Below are 16,054 nucleotides of genomic sequence, written 5' to 3'. Positions count from 1 at the left end.
GTTAATTGTTTAACTTCAGTTTTGTTGCAGAAATTCCCTCAGTATTTAACTTCTTAAGTACATCTTAAAAGTTCTTGAAATTAAGAAATAATGTGAATCAGCTGCACTTTTGTACAGTGAAGGGCAAGCAGTGAGATGTCTTTCCATTCCCTTTGTCCTGTCTTCTGAACTTCCTGCCTGTCCGCTTCTCTACTGCCCTCTGCTAGTACCTGCAGCCAAATGGCAACAACTGGCGCTGGTTTGATGACCGCTCAGGTCGCTGGTGCAGCTACAGCGCCAGCAATAACAGCACCATCGACACAGCCTGGCGAGCGGGAGAGACCAGCGTGCGCTTCACTGCTGGCCGCCGTCGCTACACCGTGCAGTTTAACACCATGGTGCAGGTATGGTCTGGTTGTACGAGGCTGTGGGCCACCTCACTGGAGAGCACTGCTCTATACCTCTGTCTGTGCTAAGGCTGGGCAATTAGTTGAATTTTAATTACAATCATGAATTTTGCTTCTGTTGATCCTCAAAACAAAACTGAGAACTATTATTGTTCCGCATTTCGTTTTGCTGTAATCCTCCATTTTTGTTTTAATTATTTTTGTTCAAGGAAATTCACTGTTAGACATTTTTTTGAAGTTCAAATAATTCATGTTTCCAAAATCAATAAGTATTCGTGTTAAATAATTGTGATGCGCAATATTGGCCGAATTAATTGTGATTACAGTTTCCACTATATTCAAGGAGCCGTAATCTGTTCCCCTTTCACCTCTCAGGTAAATGAAGAGACGGGGAATCGCCGTCCTGTGATGCTGACCGTGCAGCGAGCTCCCCGCATCCCCAGGCCCTCCAAGAGTGACATCCCCAATGACACGGAGCGTGAGAGGGAGGAGGTGGAGGATGAACATGGGAGCCGGACTGAGGATGGCCCGGCCGAGACAGGTGCTCCAGGGAACCGTGGGCTATTCAAGGTCATGTGATGCATGCAGAAAATCAGCCCGAGAATTCTAGAAAGGAATGCACACAATCACAAAACACCAGGCTGCGAGTCTCACAGCACGGAAACGGAACAGATCAATCCTATGTGAAGAACTCATTTGTCAGGAGTGCTAAGCTGTGGTAAACAGAAACTGCTGTCACTTCTGACATGACTAATCTTCCATTGTCTAGAGTCATCGTCTTTTGCCATTGAGATGTCAGCCACCAAAGAAGCTGCCCCAGACCAAAAGGACCCCATGACTCCTGGGCCGCTTGCCCTCGGTGGGCCTCCCCCTCCGAGTCGGGATCCCGCCGCCGCGCTGGAGCCGGCCATCCAGGGCCTGTCCGAAGACATGATCACCGTGCTGATTCGCGCCTGCGTCAGCATGATCGGCGTGCCGGTGGACCCGGACACTCTGCACGCCACGCTGCGGCTCTGCCTGCGACTGACGCGCGCCCACCGTCACGCCATGACCTTCGCTGAGCTGCGCAGCACACGCATGATCCTGGGCCTCACACAGAGCTCCGGCTTCAGCGGCTTCACCCCGCTGGTCACGCTGCTCTTCCGCCACATCATCGAGGACCCGGCCACACTCCGCCACACCATGGAGAAGGTGTGGCCTCACACACTTCTGTCCAGAAAGCAGGGGTGGAGAGTTCAGGTCCAGAAAGTAGACCAAGATTTTCAAGAAAGTAGACCACAAGCCAGCTGTGTGATCTGACTGTGAGTCAGCTGGTTGGTCGAAATAAAGTCTTGGTCTGGATTTCTACTTTCTGGGCCTGAACTATCCACCTCTGACAAAATCAAGCAAACCAAATAAAAGGTCTTTGTTTTTATTGTGAAATGGTTTCTGGCAGTGATAGATTTAAAATATTTATATTTATGCAAAAGGAAAGATGTGATATGGCAGTATCATTTACTATAAAGGGGAAAAATCTGAGTGAATGTTACTCAGGTTTTGTAAATGCAAATTGATATGTGGCCTTAGTACCCAGGTGAGTCATCGGCGTCATGCCTTCCCCCCCAGGTGGTGCGCTCTGCGGTGACGAGCGGCGCTGGCAGCACGACCTCGGGTGTGGTGTCTGGTAGCCTTGGCTCACGAGAGATCAACTATATCCTGCGTGTTCTCGGACCGGCAGCCTGCCGCAGTCCTGAGTGCTTCACGGACACGGCGACCAGCTGCATGCGTATTGCGCTGCCGGCACCCAGGGGCACAGGAACTGGTGAGAGATCCTCTCCTAGCATTAACAATTTGTGCAATTCTTTCTTTGCTCAGTCTGTGCAAACATGCTTATTCTGCATGTCGTCACAATTCTCCAGTGACTCAACTGAACATTAAAAAGTAGGGAAGAAACTTACGGTTTGCTTACTGTGTTGCATTCAGTTCTAGTCATAATAAAGTCTTTGTCATTGTGCAGATGAAATCCTATAGTCAGTGCAGGGTCACGCAGCAATTACGGCTAACAGCCAATCAAAAGGGCCCAGTGCTAATATGGTTCTTTTGGCGACCATAGGATTTAATCTGGGCGTGGGCAAATAAGTTCTAAATTGCAGAACTACACACTCTACCAATTTCCTATTCCAGCAAGACATGCCAAATACCTTAAGTTAATCAAGGATAGAGGTGGATAATCCAAGTGTAGAAAGTGAAAATCCAGATTTTATTTCAACCAATCAGTTGAGTACTCTGTGACAGTGACTCTTTATACTCAACTGGTTGGTTTAAATAAAATTGTGGTATGGGTTTTTACTTTCTGGACCTGAACTATCCACCTGATCAAGGAGTACTGGAAGTTAGAAAACATTAGGCTAAGCCGAGAGTGTAAGTTTTGTCTCTGACGACGTTAAGCCGACATTTTGTGCTGTCTCCTCACCTAGCCTCTGATGATGAGTTCGAGAACCTGCGGATCAAGGGGCCGAATGCTGTCCAGCTCGTGAAGACCACCACCCTGAAGCTCTCGCCCTTGCCCCCCATCCCTGATCCTATTAGGGAGGTCATCTATGACATGCTGAATGCCCTGGCTGCCTACCATGCTCCAGAGGAAGGTGAAGCTGCAGCGATTTTCCTTGCTTTGAAGAATGGGGGAGATTTCTTGAGTTTCAGATTAATTTGTCTCGCTAAATCCATTTCACTCCTGTCCGTCCAGCAGAGAGAACGGAGAGCCGGCTGACGGCAACACCTGGGAGCCAAGACCTCAGCCAGATCCTGCAGGATGTCGGCGATGACGTGTACCAGCATTACCGCCTGACGCGGCAGGGCAGTGACTTTGACTCACAGACCGCCTTCAACATCAATGTGAGTGTCTGCGGCTGCGCTGGGCTGCAGTAAGCGTGTGTGAGCGCATATGCACTCAGGGGGCAGGGTTTTTATGGGTCTCTGCTCTCCCTATCTTCAGAGCCAGGTGTTTGCGGCAGATGGAGGTGCGGCGGAGTCGTCCCAGTCGGGTACTCCCCAGGGGGAGGGTAAGCAACCTTCATTGGTTCACAGTAATCTTCCCCCCCCCTCCTCAGTGTACAATGCCTGCCCTCTAGCTCCGCTCTGTTGTGAGGTTCTATTTGTCATTCAAATGAAGCTGTAACGCTTAAAATCCCCAAAGGTGACATCTAGCCTGTCATTCACTAGTTTCCATGTGTTTTATTTTTTAGCTTCCACTCCAGAGGAGGCACGGGAGGGCAGGAAGGAGCGTGAGAGCGAGCGCGGTTCTCCCTCAGACGATGGCCGGGGCACTAAGGGCAAGGCCAGCAAGCCCCTGATGCCCACCTCCAGCATCCTGCGGCTTCTGGCTGAGCTCGTGCGCTCCTACGTGGGCATCGCCACACTCATCGCGTCCTACAGCTACACTGCCGGCCAGTCTGAGCTCATCAAGGAGGTGCAGCTCTCTCTCTCTCCTTTCTCTTTCTCCTTTCTCTTATGGCTCTCGCTGTCCTTTTTCTCCCCCTCTCTTGTGGCTTGCTCTTACGTTGTCTGCTGTATTTTTGTATTCCCACCATATTTGTGTGTTTTTATTTTTTTTCGTTGCTGGTATCCCCACTCTGATCATTTTTCCAGTAGTATTCTGGTAGCCAGTTGGGCTAAGGATTTAAGGAGAGGTATTTGCATTCTGAAAAATGTGGCAAACTTGCCCCACCCGCCTGACGAATTGTATTGTGGGGGAATTTGATCGTGTTATTTAGCTCTAGTCCTGGTCAGTGGTGGCACCTGAAGGAACTGGTGCAGATCCAGTGAAACTGGTGACATGGCCTGAATCTCCTCTGCACTCACCCCCGAAGTTGGGGGGAGGGGGGGTTGCTGGTGGTGAGACATGCTGGCACAGATTAACAGCATCAGGTTACATTGTTTCTTATGTTGTGGCAAAAAGAATATTGATCTGTGGGGGAGATTTAATAATTAATAACTATAAACATGTTGCAGTCCAGTGCTTTGAGACTCCTTATAACTGGTTAATGAGCCAGCAAAACCCCTCCTCGTCCGCTACAGAAATGACTGGACATCCAATATAATCATCTCCATTATTTCAGTATTTATGTCGTTAGCTGTGCTGCTGTTGAAGTTGCAGTTGAAATATCGGCAAAGATTGACACATGGCCAATGTCTTGAATTTCAACAAATAAATATATTATAAGCTGTGTTCAAGTGTTACTTCAATATTAGTGCGAAGGTCAGTTTAACTCCTAAACAGATCTTGTCGGTTTGAACTATGATAGTTTAATATTTTATTCATAAAATCTTTAATTCCTCTCTTAAGCAATTACTTACTGACTTACGAAAGGCTTTCTCACTATTTCATAACATCTGTGCTCCTCCATGTCTGACAGCATCTTTTCTAGTTTCTGGCTACTTTCTGTGTGCCCTGAATAACGCAACCCCCCCCCCCCCCCCCATGACAGGACTGCAGCGTGTTGGCCTTCGTGCTGGACCACCTACTGCCTAACACCCAAAGCTCCGAAGACAAGGACACCCCGGCTCTGGCGCGGCTCTTCCTGGCCAGTCTGGCGGCTGCTGGCACAGGCACGGATGCCCAGGTAGCCCTGGTCAATGAGGTGAAGGCAGCGCTCAGCCGCGCTCTGGCCATGACGGAGAGCACAGAGAAGCATGCTAGGTGAGGCTGCCATCTGTGTCCTCTGTCCCCATCTCTGTCTGTCACAGGGATGCTCTTATGTTGTGCTGAAATTCTGTGTACTGCTGTATAGCTGTTTATACCGGTATATGAAAAACACTTCTCCTTTATAGACAGAACTTCCAGTACTGTGCAGAAGTTTTAGGCAGCTAAGGAAAATGTTTAAATGATCTTCATGTTGGTCTAAAATGATGTCTGTTGAAGTGTCAGCTTAGCTATTTCAACACCTATTCTAAAGAAACCTTAGTATGTGCAGCAACCATTAGTATATTCATCAGTATATTTTGCGACTCGACCCCTAGTGTACTTTGGCCAATCATTACCTCAGTTATTTAGCTAATTACATTAGGTGACCTGGTGGTGGAATTTCACAAATACATGCAATGGCTAAAGTGTCCCTGAGGGGATGTTTGGGAACTGAAGAGTTGTTCTAGTTATCCAAGATATTGGTAGCATTTTTTTGAGAACAGAAGAAATTCCTTTTGTAACTTTGCATATGTTATAATAAGTTGTTTTTCCTGAACAAATACACACTTACTACCAAGATAAGTAGCTTTAAACTTTTTCCTTTGCCTAAAACTTTTGCCCAGCACTGTACATGCAAGGCTAGGAATCTGCCAGAAGTGTGTGTCAGTCAAGCGTTAGGTGCCATAACGTCTGGTTTCCATCTCCATCACAGGCTCCAGGCTGTAATGTGCATCATAAGCACAATCATGGAGTCCTGCCCCTCCAGCTCCAGCTTCTACAGCACCGCCGCCGCTAAGACGCAGCACAACGGCGTGAACAACATCATCCGCCTCTTTCTGAAGAAGGGCTTGGTGAACGACCTGGCACGTGTGCCCCACAGCCTCGACCTCTCCAGGTACCGATTCTGTCCTCGCATATGCAGCGACTGGAAATAATATTCAGCCCCCTAAAGTCTCAAAATCAGGGACTGTGACGCATTAAGCTGAAAATTTCATTTATTTCCGCAGTATTCTGTACAGAGAATATACCCACAGCGTAACAAAATAATTAAAACTAATCATTTTATAATGCTATATTTTTGTAATGAAAATTATATTTTTATAATTAAAAATCCCTTGGGTGTAGTTATTTTCCTGGCTCTTTAACTGAGGTTTTTAGTAAAGTTTTAGATTTATCAAAAAATTATCTTAAGCATCTTATTTAGATTGCTCCATAGAGGCAAAACAATTTCTAATTATGACGTTTTTAGCCTTTTTCTTGTTCAATCTGATTTTCTGTCCATGTGTTTACCATAGGCCCTGGTTACTGGCATAGTGTTAAGTGAACTTCATAATAAAAAAGTCTTAGTTTCACAAACTGTCATGGAGCAATATTTGCCTGTCCCTCCTTGTAAAATTGCTTTGCCTTACAAAGGTTAGTTGGGGAATGGCCATGAACAGCAATTTTGAGGTCTTGCCACAGTTCTTCAATGGGATAAAAGTCTGGAGTTTGACCGAGCCATTCAAGGATATTATTATTATTTTTCGAGTCCTGTGTTGCTTTGTTTATGTTTCGGATCATTGTCCTGTTGAAAGGCAGATCTCCCCGGTTTCAGTGTTTGAGCACGGGAGCACAGGCTTTCATTCATGACTTCTCCCCATCAGTCCTGATGAGATTTCCAGTTGCAGCTGCTGAAACACATCCCCAAAACATGAAGCTACCACTGCCATACTTCAGTCAGCATAGTGTTACCTGGCTGGGGTGCAGCGATTGATATGCGCCGCACGTACCACTTAGTGTTCAGACCAAGGAGTTTAATTTTTAGCTCATCGAGACCTGCCAAATCTTTGCAGTGTCCTCCAGGTGACGTTTTGTAAATTTGTGGGCAAACATATGGCATTTTTCTTTTCAGCAAGCACTTCTTGCTTTCCACACTCCTGTAAAGGTCCTTTTTATGGAATACTTTGGTGATGGTTGATCCATGAACAAGATCTTGTGAGCACGTTTGTGCTGAATTTACTAAGGGTATCAGTCCTTTAATTTGATACATATTTTTTGTAGTGTATTGAAGGTGTTGGAGTTCCTTTTGATTTGCCGCAGCTCTCAAGGCTTCGGAGATCAGTGGGGAAAACTAATGCGATTCATTTGAACTTCAGAATCAGAGGCGACAGAATGTGATGCATGTTGGGGGCTGAATACTTTCTCCAGCCACTGTATGTGCCCTGTTCAGGGCATTTTGTTCCATCCTGTGTGTGTCTTCATTCTGGATCCCTCTGAATGTGGCTTTACTGAAGCATTAGGCACCATGATGTTTAAACTTGACAGATTTGTTTCTTGTCTTTTTATTCTGAATAATGTGTCTTCCACCCTGCACCAGTCCCAACATGGCCAACACAGTGAATGCAGCATTAAAACCTCTGGAGACCTTGTCCCGAATTGTGAACCAGCCCAGCAGTATTTTTGGGGGTAAGGGCAACTCCAGCAAGAGCAAGACGGAGCACGAAGTAGTGGGCACAGCCAGGGACAGTAACAGTGCCACACAGGAGCCAGGTAAGGCATGGGCCCACAGGCACACACACGTACGCTTTTATGTGCTGGGAAGCATCCACATACTGCACCATTAAACCATCCACACATCCATCCATCCATCTTCTCTACCTGTCTCCCACTTCATTTCTAGGTGATACTGGAGAGGCAGAGCCAGTGGAGGGCACTGCCCCTGTTCAAGGGACAGATGGCGACCTCATGGATGGGGAGACTGAGGGTGACACCGTGGTCATTGCAGGGCAGCCAGAGGTGCTCAGCACCCAGGAGATGCAGGTGCAGCTGGTGTGGATTTGTCAAGATGTTTTAGTATAATGTAACATTGTAAAGCTGCATATTGAAGCATTTTAAGTGTGGCTGGAAAACAGTTTGTTCTGTAATTTGCTGCCACAGTGACCTAATCACAGCTCAGGAAAATTTGCGAAATATACCAATGGGTCGGCAAAATTTGTGGAGGGGGACCCCCACCGGCATGATAAATCGTGAATAGCCGGGCCTTGTGGTTGGAAAGGGTGACAAACCCATCTCTAGAATATAAAAGCAATTAACTCTCAGGATCCCAATATGCTAAACGTTCAGCAGGGCTAACTACTTCCCTGACGCACGGAGTTTCTCATGTCATAATGCAGAAGAAATGAAGTACATATCATATTGCCAAAGCTTAGACAGAGTGCTTTTGGAACCGAGGAGTCCCAACGGTCGTTCTTCCATTTACGCTGTGTGTAGGTGGAGAATGAGCTGGTCGACTTGATAGATGAGCTGTTGGAGAGAGATGCAGGAACTCTCAACAGTACCATCATCGGTAAGGCTCCGCTCAGGAAATGGGAAGGTCACATGTGGAGTGCCCCTCTTCTCCCGAGTTACCCGAATCTGATACACTCTATATCGTGCCACTTTCTCAGTGGGACGGACTGGCGAGGACGAATCTCAGGAGGATGTGCTGATGGATGAGGCCCCATCAAACCTGAGCCAGGCATCAACACTGCAGGCGAACAGAGAAGGTATATGTGAATGTGTTTTTGTGTGTGTCTGCACGTGTGTCTGCACGTGTATGTGTGTGTCTGCGAGTGTGTCTGTTTGTTCGTGTGTGTCTGCGAGTGTGTGTGTGTGCCTGTGCGCTGAGTTTGTAGCTGTTTGTCTGTTCTCTGCTTTTTATGTGCAACGTTCTTTTGTGTTCATTGCAAATATGAATGCTGCAGCTTTTTAAACATTTTTTGGGGTTTCTCCCGCCTCAGACTCCATGAACATCCTCGAGCCTGAAGATGAGGAACACACGCAGGAGGAAGACTCCAGTGGCAGCAATGAAGATGAAGATAGCCAGGATGAGGAGGAGGAGGAAGAGGAGGAGGAGGAGGAAGAGGATGATCAGGTTGGTGCTGAGTAAATTATTCGCACGTGTTAAATTTGACAGAGAATTTATATTAATAAAATAAAATAAATAAATTCTTTATAGGATGATGAAGAGGGCGATGAGGATGATGATGACGAAGGCTCTGAGATGGAGCTGGATGAAGACTATCCCGACATCAATAGCGCCCCTCATATTCGTTTTGAGCGATTTGATCGTGATGATGACCTCATCATAGAATTTGATAACATGTTTTCTACAACAGGTGCGTTTCTTCACTTTGATTACCCTGACTGCAGTTGGTCACTTTTTAAATATTTATGTAATTAGCTATTTCTGACGGCTCATTTTTATGGGCACATTTTAATGGGATCCGTGAACTGATCGGATGGACTGTAACCCCTTCCCTTCTCTCGATGGGTCTCACATCGACGTTTTCTCCTCTCCCCCAGCTGACATCCCTCCCTCCCCGGGCAACATCCCCAGCTCCCATCCCTTGATGGTGCGGCACGCAGACCACGGCTCGCTCACCCTCGGGGGCACGGGGGCCAGTGGCCGCCTGACGCAGGGTGTGGGGCGGAGCCAGCGCACTCTGCGGCAGCTCACGGCCAACACTGGCCACACCATCCACGTACATTACCCCGGCAACCGGCAGCCCAACCCTCCTCTCATCTTGCAGAGGTCAGCTTATGTTAATGGTCACTTGCTCGGTCCATCCCCAGCTTTGGGTCTGTGTTGGTTAATAAACAGAGTAACTCTTGTGAAAGCTGTGTGTTGTATAGTGTAGAGCAGATGCAGAGATGCAGAGCAGATGCAGAGATGCAGAGCAGATGCAGAGATGTTGAGCAGTGTGCCTTTGCTCCTGTGCCGTAGGCTCCTGGGCCCCAGTGCAGCCGCAGACATCCTGCAGCTGTCCAGCTCGCTGCCCCTGCAGTCCCGTGGCCGTGCCCGTCTGCTGGTGGGCAACGAGGACGTGCACATCATCGCACGCTCCGATGACGAGCTGCTGGACGATTTCTTTCATGAGCAAAGCAGCACTGGAGGGCAGGCAGGTAAGCTGGTAGTGGGATGCTATATAGGTGCCTGTACTTCTGAAGGAAACCTAGTACTTTCCTTAATAAAAGTGCCCCTGCTTGGCTGTGATCTCACTTCCTGCCTCTTTCTAAGGCACACTCTCCAGTATACCCACAGCCTTGACCCGATGGACGGATGAATGTAAGGTCCTGGATGCCGAGAGCATGCATGACTGTGTGGCTGGTGAGTCCACGAGGCAGCAGGTTTTCATAATAAATCTGCGAATGTCTATGACGTGAATAGGGTACATTTGTTTACTAATGTAATGCCATTTACCGTCATCCTGTGTCCAGTGGTGAAGGTGCCCATTCTTCAGCACTTGGAGAGCTTGCGGGACGAGGAGCTTGAGGAGCGAAGAGAAAAGAGGCGGCGGCAACTGGTCGAAGAGGAGGAGGCCAAGCAGAACGATAAGACCGGGACTGGAACAGAGGAAGGCCATGAGCAGAGTCTGCAGGTGGGGGGGTGGGCTGCGTCCAGCCGAGTGTAAGGGGCACACAGTGGAGGTCATGACCCCCAGCCCTGACGGTCCTCTTTTTCTCTGCAGGGTTCAGCGCTGAGAGCCGTTAATGGTGCAGGACGATCGGCTGGTATGACCGCTCGTCTTCTGGCTGCTTCATGTTTTGTTTTAAAGCTGAAAGTGAAGAGTCTTAAAAGGCTGAAGAATAAAGAAATAAATGTTACTTTTGTGGAGTGATCTCAGGTGCTCCTTTTTGTGGGCACAGCCGCCGTTTCTCTCATAGAGCAGTGGAAATGGAGGCGATCCCGGACGTGCGGCGCCCTTCTGTGTCACGTTGCATACTGTGGGCTGAGGTAGTAGTTTGTATAGTTTTAGGATCATACCAGATCTGGGAGATAACTATACAGTCTACTGTCTTTCCCACGGTAACTGCACATCCTCGTAAGTCTGTGGGAGCTGCTGAGCACGAGTGCTTCTCCTGCGCTTTTGTGGGAGCTGTTATGAACACTGTTATGCAAGATTGCAGTTTCTAACCTGCTTGAATTAAGTGCTTTTTTCTTATGGAAATTGGTGACTTTTTTTTCCTGTTAATATTTTATGTGTGCGGTATTTAAAGTACATAAGTGTTTTTGTGTCTTGCTGAGCAGTCTGTAAGAATTCGGCTGGGACATTCTGGTCTGTGCTGGGGTGAGGTAGTAAGTTGTGTTGTTGTTGGGGACTGGGATGTTGTGCCCCTCACTGGAGATAACTATACAACTTACTGCCTTCCTCATTTCACCCACTGCCGCATTTATTTACCCTCCTATAAAAATGGTTTAATGCTGCTTTTACTAGAGCAAAAACACAAACACACTTCCCCCTCTTCAGTCTCATTCTCTTAATTAATTTTCTTTGTGATGTCACCGTCTCAGAAGCTGAGCAGCCCCAGTGCGGGGTTTCCTCGTGCCTGGATCCGCCCCGCTCGACCGAGGGCTTCCTCACCGCGCCGCCGTCAGGAGAGGCCACACCCACCACCTCTGGTCCCTCCCACGAGCCGGCCCTGGTCTCCCTGGAGGCTGCGGTGAACCAGCAGGTGCACCAGCCAATGACGGAGCTGCTGCTGGCTGAGCCGCACGCCAATTCACTGGTGGCACTTGCCAGGGCCGACCTGCCCGAGGTGTCTGCGCCGGACAGGCCCAGCTGTGAAGTAGAAGCCTCTCAGATGGAGATGTCTCCGGCCCCCACCATCGGTACGCATGGCAAGTCAATCATCCTCATTCATACAAAAGCCATAATCCTATGGCATCACCATGTCATCTTGTCATGAACTTTGCTGTATGTGAATCTCTGGTACATGCATCATCACGTCAGAAATCTTTCAAGTTTCTAACCCCCCCCCCCCCCAAGAACTGGTTCATCTGTGCTTCATGTGTCGTTCTTTTAGGATGCGTACAGTACGGTTGGATCAATAGCAAAAAATTTGACTAATTGCTTTGAAATAAACACGCCTTTTTAAGAAGACATCCTTTTTTTTGGAAGAACGACACGTGAAGGACTAAGCACTGCTTTATTATATTGTCTCCTACAAAAGAAAGAAATCACATTTATAAAGAATATAATTGCCGTAAATACGCATTAGAAGTGAAACCTAATTTTTTTGCAAAGCCCTCATTAGATTTTAATGGTGCTGGGGGGGTGAAAGTGAAATGCTTGGGCTTCCTTAGCCAATGGCTATGCAAAGGGCAGGTGATTCATAGGTGAAGATGTTTTGTTGTTTAACAGGAATTTATTATATATTAACTGGGCAAATTTAGAAACAAGTAGTAGAACGATATTGGTACTACTGTGTTGTGGGACTGAATCCATTTTCCCCCATCTTGGAATGTTAATTTTAATTCATGTTCCCGATTCCTGTCCTCACTTCTGCCCTCTTTGTCCATCAGCCTCCCTCAGCCCGGAGAGGGTGGAGAGCTCCGAGCCCCTAGCAGCTGGTGCCTCCCACAGGGAGGGCTCACCGATGGACACGAGCAGCCCTGCGTCGGCCATGCAGGAAGAGCCTGCGTCCAGCACAGCCCAGGCCGACCTTGCGGCCCAGGAGCTGCCGGCATGTCAGGATGGAGCTCAGGCTGACAGGCAGACAGAGAGGGAGGCAGGGTGAGTCGTCAAGGATTTAAAAATAACTATGACTAATCACAAAGCAGGTCTTTAAAAAGCTCGGAGTGTTTAATTTATGAACAAGGACTGATATGTAAAATGTGGTAACAGGGTTGTCTGTCTTGCTAACCTCCCCCCCCCCCCCCCCCTCCCGAAGTGGCTCTGCTTTGTTCTGGACTCAGTCTGGAGTTTTTCTCCGCAAACCGAAAACCCCGCTGCAGTGCAAGGGAGATCGGGACAGTTATATGCTGGCTGCCAAGACTGAGGCTTGCCAGCTCCTCCCATTTAGCACTCAGCTCTAGCACCACGTACTTCATGTGTGAAAAGAAGGTGGAGCTGGCGGGACCATCTGCCTTTTCCTTCCTGATACTCACAGAAAAATGACTGATGGGTAAATCCAGCAGAGCGGGAAGCAATTTCTGTGACTGTAATCTGCTCTCCATCAACAGAGCTGCAGTGTCCTCTCCCAGTGAGGCAGTACCTCAGAGTAACAGTGGAGACGGCCAAGCCCAGGCCATTGAGGAAGAGCCGCTGCCTTCCACCAGCAATGAGGAAGAGGACCCTCTTGCTGGTTAGTCTCCCGCTGCCAGAAAACTGGCTGCTTTCCCACCTTAAACCATCTGTCTATGTCCTCATGTTGCTGGTCTCTTGTTTCTTCTCTAGGAATCAGTCTACCTGAAGGGGTAGACCCATCTTTCCTGGCTGCTCTTCCAGAAGACATCCGCCGGGAGGTTCTTCAGAACCAGCTGGGTATCAGGCCTCCTTCCCGGCCCCCCGCTGCCCCGGCACTGCCCACATCCACAGCGGCCGTGCTCGGGGGCAGTCCCGGGGTCACTGAGGTCAGCCCAGAGTTCTTGGCTGCCTTGCCTCCTGCTATTCAAGAAGAGGTCAGTATATCTGGGACTTCCTGGGTAACCCAAGACCGAGCTTAGTATAGGGTTTGGTGCTTCTGCTGTCGGGTGAACCTCCATGATTAGTAGAAGGTGAAACAGTAGCTTTGTGCTCATAAGGTGTAGAAATCCGTCTGCATCGAGGAGTTAGCTGCGCAAACTGGAGTAGTTGGTTAATGCTTGATGGGTTGTGGGTTTGACCTGCAGGTGCTGGCACAGCAGCGCGCCGAGCAGCAACGACGAGAACTCTCCCAGCAGCCGGCACAGGGCGACCAGCCCCTGGACCCTGTCACCTTCATCCAGACCTTGCCCTCTGAGCTGCGGCGCAGCGTGTTGGAGGATATGGAGGACAGCGTGCTGGCTGTGATGCCACCTGACATTGCGGCAGAGGCTGCTGCGTTGAGGCGTGAGCAGGAAGCCCGACATCGCCAGCTGATGCACGAACGACTCTTCGGTCATAGCTCGTCCTCCGCCCTCTCGGCCATCTTGCGCTCACCTGCCTTTAACAGCCGGCTGGGAGCAAACCGTGGTGTCCAGTACACCCGCCTGGCTGTGCAGAGGGGCGGGGCCTTCCAGATGGGTGGCACAGCTAACCACAACCGGTGAGAGTCCACTGCATTTTAACAGTGCTGTCACAAGTTGGAAGTTCAGGTTGATCAGCTGTAGCACATGGGAGCAAACTGGTTATGACTGACGAGAACTGGCAAAAGCGGTTATTGGTTGGGACAGGGTGAGTGTGTTACGATATGCTGGCTCAGGGTTTTGAAAGCTTCAGAGGAAGCGAGTAATGGAGGTCAGGAAGTACAACTCTCAGATAAATTGAGGTTGTTTCAGGTAATGGGTCTGTGACATTTGAGCTGACAGAGGAAAGGAACTGAATAGCAAAATTGTCCACATGGTTTGGGGATGGAGTGCTCAGATGGATGGGAGACTTCAAAAGTGATTTGATGTCAATGTTCTGTTTCAGATGGCCAGTTAAAATTAGTCTCCTTGTCTGTAATACACAGGCTGCTCAGTATCAGATGGTGCTGCATATGTACACCCATGCCTCGCTTCCCCCAGCGCGGTGCCAGAGCCAATGCCGGACTTTGTCCCAATCCAGAACTAGTTCCGTGTGTTTCCACCACAAAAAAATGGCCCTAGGCCAGGAAAAACCAGCTCCGGCACAGCACCACAGAAAAGCAGGAACCAGAGTTTGGAACCGTAACGTTAGTTCTCACACACAGATCTTCTGTATACCCAAAATATTCAATCTATAACCCATATAGTTTTTATATCACCAGTGCCAGCAGTGAAACAACTTGCCAGCTTATTAGCAGAATATGGTTGCATTGTTTTTTATTCTGTGGAAAACAATAGATTGGCCACATTTAATAAATTATAAATATGTTGCAGGATGAATAAATAAATTATTGTGGCACCCGAGTGGCGAAGAGATCATGGTGTGGGATAGCAAGATTAAATTTTTTAGTCGTTTATTGCACAATCCTTAAAGGGACAGCAGTAAAACAGCGAGAGAGAATAACAAACACAGACAGGGGAGCCTTTATGGAGACTGTAGTGGATACAGGCTACTCTGAAGTTTTTTTTTTTTCCCAGTTCAGCTGTTTTAAAGAAACTTAAAATCTGAAACACAACGGAAAAAATGGAATAAATATGAACCTTTACTTTATTCTCCCTTCCGCCTATGTAATATTTCTGTTCCGTTCTTTTTTGGAACTGGTGGAAATGCGGGCAGGTTCTCAAAAGGCACCAAACGAGAACCAGCCCAGCTCCGGTTGGTGGAAATGAGGCATTACAGAGGGTGTGTAAACACTAAATGGTTTTTCCGTCTTCCTCCCCTCCCTCAGTCCATCAAGCTCCAACGTGGACTCCTTGCTGCGCCTTCGGGGGAGGCTCCTGCTGGACCACGAGGCGCTCTCCTGCCTCTTGGTGCTGCTGTTCGTGGACGAGCCTAAGCTGAACACCAGCCGGCTGCACCGCGTGCTGCGGAACCTGTGCTACCACTCGCAGACTCGTGGCTGGGTCATTCGCAGCCTGCTGTCTATCCTGCAGCGCAGCAGTGAGAGTGAGCTGTGCGTGGAGATGGCCCGCTCGCCCCACGGCGACGAAGCCAGAGGCAAGCGTGCTCTGGGCTCGGCCGCCGGCAAAGGTGCCCCGCTGTCTTCGGGTTCTTCGTCATCTTCATCGTCGTCCTCCTCATCGCTTTCCCCCTCCACGTCGTCCTCCTTGGACTTGTTGAACCGGATGGAGGCACGCAGCTCTGGGCAGCTCTCCTGGCTGTCGGTCTCCATGGACGCAGCCTTAGGCTGCCGCACCAACATCTTTCAGATTCAGCGCGCTGTGGGCCGCAAGCACTCGGAGCGCCACCCAGCTGGTACCGGAGGAAGTGCGTCCGGCATGGGGGGCGGAGGGGGAGGAGTGGCCTGTGCGGGCGGGGGCTCCACGGTACACATCCATCCGCAGGCCGCCCCAGTGGTGTGCAGACATGTACTCGACACGCTCATCCAGTTGGCCAAGGTGAGTGGGAGTTTGAAAACACTGCTGCATGCATGAGCTTCTATGCAGGATTTATGAGAA

At 49.0% G+C, this 16,054-nt stretch overlaps 1 protein-coding gene across 17 annotated transcripts in view; it reads left to right on the top strand.

Annotated features, from left to right (window-relative positions):
* The window catches only part of huwe1 (HECT, UBA and WWE domain containing E3 ubiquitin protein ligase 1), a 64,717-nt gene that overhangs the window by 29,873 nt on the left and 18,790 nt on the right, over nucleotides 1-16,054 (top strand). For 12 of the 17 annotated variants that reach the window (XM_072702046.1, XM_072702058.1, XM_072702053.1 and 9 more), the window contains 27 exons: nucleotides 207-383; nucleotides 762-927; nucleotides 1,156-1,577; nucleotides 1,992-2,187; nucleotides 2,843-3,010; nucleotides 3,112-3,260; nucleotides 3,361-3,427; nucleotides 3,611-3,834; nucleotides 4,853-5,064; nucleotides 5,762-5,944; nucleotides 7,406-7,578; nucleotides 7,709-7,848; nucleotides 8,299-8,374; nucleotides 8,475-8,573; nucleotides 8,808-8,941; nucleotides 9,026-9,185; nucleotides 9,373-9,601; nucleotides 9,794-9,972; nucleotides 10,088-10,177; nucleotides 10,288-10,448; nucleotides 10,539-10,581; nucleotides 11,363-11,689; nucleotides 12,374-12,584; nucleotides 13,034-13,155; nucleotides 13,248-13,471; nucleotides 13,682-14,076; nucleotides 15,325-15,994. In XM_072702046.1, coding sequence (XP_072558147.1) covers nucleotides 207-383; nucleotides 762-927; nucleotides 1,156-1,577; nucleotides 1,992-2,187; nucleotides 2,843-3,010; nucleotides 3,112-3,260; nucleotides 3,361-3,427; nucleotides 3,611-3,834; nucleotides 4,853-5,064; nucleotides 5,762-5,944; nucleotides 7,406-7,578; nucleotides 7,709-7,848; nucleotides 8,299-8,374; nucleotides 8,475-8,573; nucleotides 8,808-8,941; nucleotides 9,026-9,185; nucleotides 9,373-9,601; nucleotides 9,794-9,972; nucleotides 10,088-10,177; nucleotides 10,288-10,448; nucleotides 10,539-10,581; nucleotides 11,363-11,689; nucleotides 12,374-12,584; nucleotides 13,034-13,155; nucleotides 13,248-13,471; nucleotides 13,682-14,076; nucleotides 15,325-15,994 — 5,397 coding nt within the window. The remainder of the gene's footprint in view (nucleotides 1-206; nucleotides 384-761; nucleotides 928-1,155; nucleotides 1,578-1,991; nucleotides 2,188-2,842; nucleotides 3,011-3,111; nucleotides 3,261-3,360; nucleotides 3,428-3,610; nucleotides 3,835-4,852; nucleotides 5,065-5,761; nucleotides 5,945-7,405; nucleotides 7,579-7,708; nucleotides 7,849-8,298; nucleotides 8,375-8,474; nucleotides 8,574-8,807; nucleotides 8,942-9,025; nucleotides 9,186-9,372; nucleotides 9,602-9,793; nucleotides 9,973-10,087; nucleotides 10,178-10,287; nucleotides 10,449-10,538; nucleotides 10,582-11,362; nucleotides 11,690-12,373; nucleotides 12,585-13,033; nucleotides 13,156-13,247; nucleotides 13,472-13,681; nucleotides 14,077-15,324; nucleotides 15,995-16,054) is intronic. The other 5 variants (XM_072702057.1, XM_072702056.1, XM_072702052.1 and 2 more) reach the window with 2 other exon arrangements.

This window comes from Paramormyrops kingsleyae, chromosome 18, assembly GCF_048594095.1.
Source record: "Paramormyrops kingsleyae isolate MSU_618 chromosome 18, PKINGS_0.4, whole genome shotgun sequence".
In the NCBI taxonomy this organism is placed as follows: domain Eukaryota; kingdom Metazoa; phylum Chordata; class Actinopteri; order Osteoglossiformes; family Mormyridae; genus Paramormyrops; species Paramormyrops kingsleyae.
This window is presented reverse-complemented; position numbering and strand designations above follow the sequence as displayed.